The 2,183-nt window shown below is 70.8% G+C and overlaps 1 protein-coding gene across 1 annotated transcript in view; it reads right to left on the reverse strand.

The window, feature by feature from the left end:
• The window catches only part of KCNE3 (potassium voltage-gated channel subfamily E regulatory subunit 3), a 1,682-nt gene extending 945 nt beyond the window's left edge, over positions 1–737 (reverse strand). The window contains exon 1 of the mRNA XM_085311228.1: positions 715–737. Within this exon, the coding sequence (XP_085167354.1) occupies positions 715–737 (23 nt within the window). The remainder of the gene's footprint in view (positions 1–714) is intronic.
• Positions 738–2,183: the final 1,446 nt, after the last annotated feature.

A 2,183-nucleotide genomic window follows, 5' to 3' on the forward strand; every position in this document is an offset into this window, starting at 1 on the left:
CCCAGCTCGGGGGGTCCCTCTGCCTCCCCGGGGGGTCCACACCCACCCTGGAGGGTCCCACACCTGCCCCGAGGGGTCCCGCTACCTCCTGGGGGGTCCTGCTCCTTCCCCAGGGGGGTCCCGCACCTGCCCCGGGGGGTCCCGCAGCCACCCTGGGGGGGAGGGGTCCTGAACCCACTCTGGAGGGTCCCACTGCCTCCGCGGGGGGTCCCACACCCACCCGGGGGGTCCCACTGCCTCCCATCGGATCCTGCTCCTGCCCCATGGGGTCTCACACTCGCCCTGAGATGTCCCACACTCTACTCAAGGGTCCTATACCCTCCCGGGGGGTCCCACTGCCATCCTGGGGGGTCCTGCAGCCATCTCGGGGCTCCTGCACCCTGCTCAGGGGTCCCACATCCTCCCCAGGGGAGTCCCACTGCCTCCTGGGGGGGTCCCACACCCCACTGGGGGGGTCTGATACCCAGCTCAGGGCTCCTGCTGCCACTCTGAGGGTCTCACTGCCCCCCGGGGGCATCTTGCACAAACCCTGGGGGTCCCACACCCACCTCGGGGGTCCTGCACCCTGCTCAGGGGTCCCACAGCTGCCCCATGGAGGTCCTGCAGCCTCCTCAGGGGGTCCTGCATCCACCCTGAGGAGTCCTGCACCCACCCCGGGGGTCCCACACACTACCCAGGGGTCCCGCATCCTCCCCAGGGGGGTCCTGCACCCACCTAGGAGGGTCTTGTATCCACATCGGGGTCCCCCAGCCACCCTGGGGGTCTCATTCCTGCCCCCTGGGGTTCTGCAGCCTCCTCAGGGGTCCCACACCCACTCTGGGGGTCTTGCTCCTGCCCTGGGGTGTGCTGCACCCACCTCGGGGGTCCTGCACCCTGCTCAGGGGTCCCATATCCACCCAAGAGGTCACGCAACGACCCCAGGGGGGTCCTGCAGCTTCCTCAGGGGGTCCCAAATTCACCCTGATGGGTCCTGYACCCACCTCGGGGCTCCCACCCCCTGCTCAAGGGTCCCACATCCTCCCCACAGCCACTCGGGGGGGGGGGTCCCGCACCCAATCATAGGGGAACTGGCTGCCCAGGGAGGTCTCATACCCACTCAGGGGTCCCGCAGCTGCCCCGGGGGGGTCCCACAGCCTCCCCAGGGGTCTCACGGCCTCCCTGGGGGTCCCGCAGCTGCCCCGGGGGGTCCCACAGCCTCCCCAGGGGTCTCACGGCCTCCCTGGGGGTCCCACATCCACTCTGGGACATCCCACACCCACCCTGGGGGTCCTGGAGGGGTCTGGGGGAAGGGGGGGGAAGAAGCCCCCGGAGCAGCACTGGTGCGTACAGCCCTTTCCCAGCACCCGGCGCAAAGAGGTGCCCCAAGGCCCCGGTGACGGGCRCCCGAGGAAGAGGGACATGGAGGAAGTGGAACGGCTCCGGGACGTTTGGGCAACGGCAACGGCCGTCCCCGTTTATTGCCGGTCTCCGTCGGGGACGGTCGGCGCTACGGCGCCGGCTCCTCCGCGAAGACCAGGGTGCAGTCGAAGACCTCCTGGAAGGAGTCGAGGAAGGGCTCGAGGACGTCGGCGACGGCGACGTGCCTGCCCAGCTCGCGGCTCAGCGACGTGACGCCTTTGCCCTCCAGCCCGCAGGGCACGATGTGCTCGAACCACGTCAGGTCCGTGCAGCAGTTGAGCGCCAGCCCGTGCGACGTGATGTAGTTGCCGCAGTGCACACCTGCGCGGGCGCCCGCGCGTCAGCCCGGCGCCCGCGCGCCGGCACCCGCTCCCGCCGGGGGGAACCCGCAGCCCGACGGCACCGAGACGGCCCAAACCCGCACGGGCGCAGCGGGCAAGCAAGAGCCCCGTCCTCGGGTGCAACGGGACCCGGGGGGCAGGGCCTGGAGCCGTGGGTGCAATGGGACCCGGGGTCAGGACCTGGGGTGTGGGTGCAATGGGACCTGGGGGGCAGGGCCTGTGGGTGCAATGGGACCTGGGGTCAGGACCTGGGGTGTGGGTGCAATGGGACCTGGGGGGCAGGGCCTGTGGGTGCAATGGGACCTGGGGGGCAGGGCCTGGTGCAGAGGGTGCAATGGGACCTGGCGGGCAGGACCTGGGGTGTGGGTGCAATGGGACCTGGGGTCAGGACCTGGGGTGTGGGTGCAATGGGACCTGGGGGGCAGAGCCTGTGGGTGCAATAGG

The sequence above is a fragment of the Rhea americana genome, unplaced genomic scaffold (genome assembly GCF_003343005.1).
Source record: "Rhea americana isolate MKP2758 unplaced genomic scaffold, rheAme1 scaffold_335, whole genome shotgun sequence".
Classification (NCBI taxonomy): domain Eukaryota; kingdom Metazoa; phylum Chordata; class Aves; order Rheiformes; family Rheidae; genus Rhea; species Rhea americana.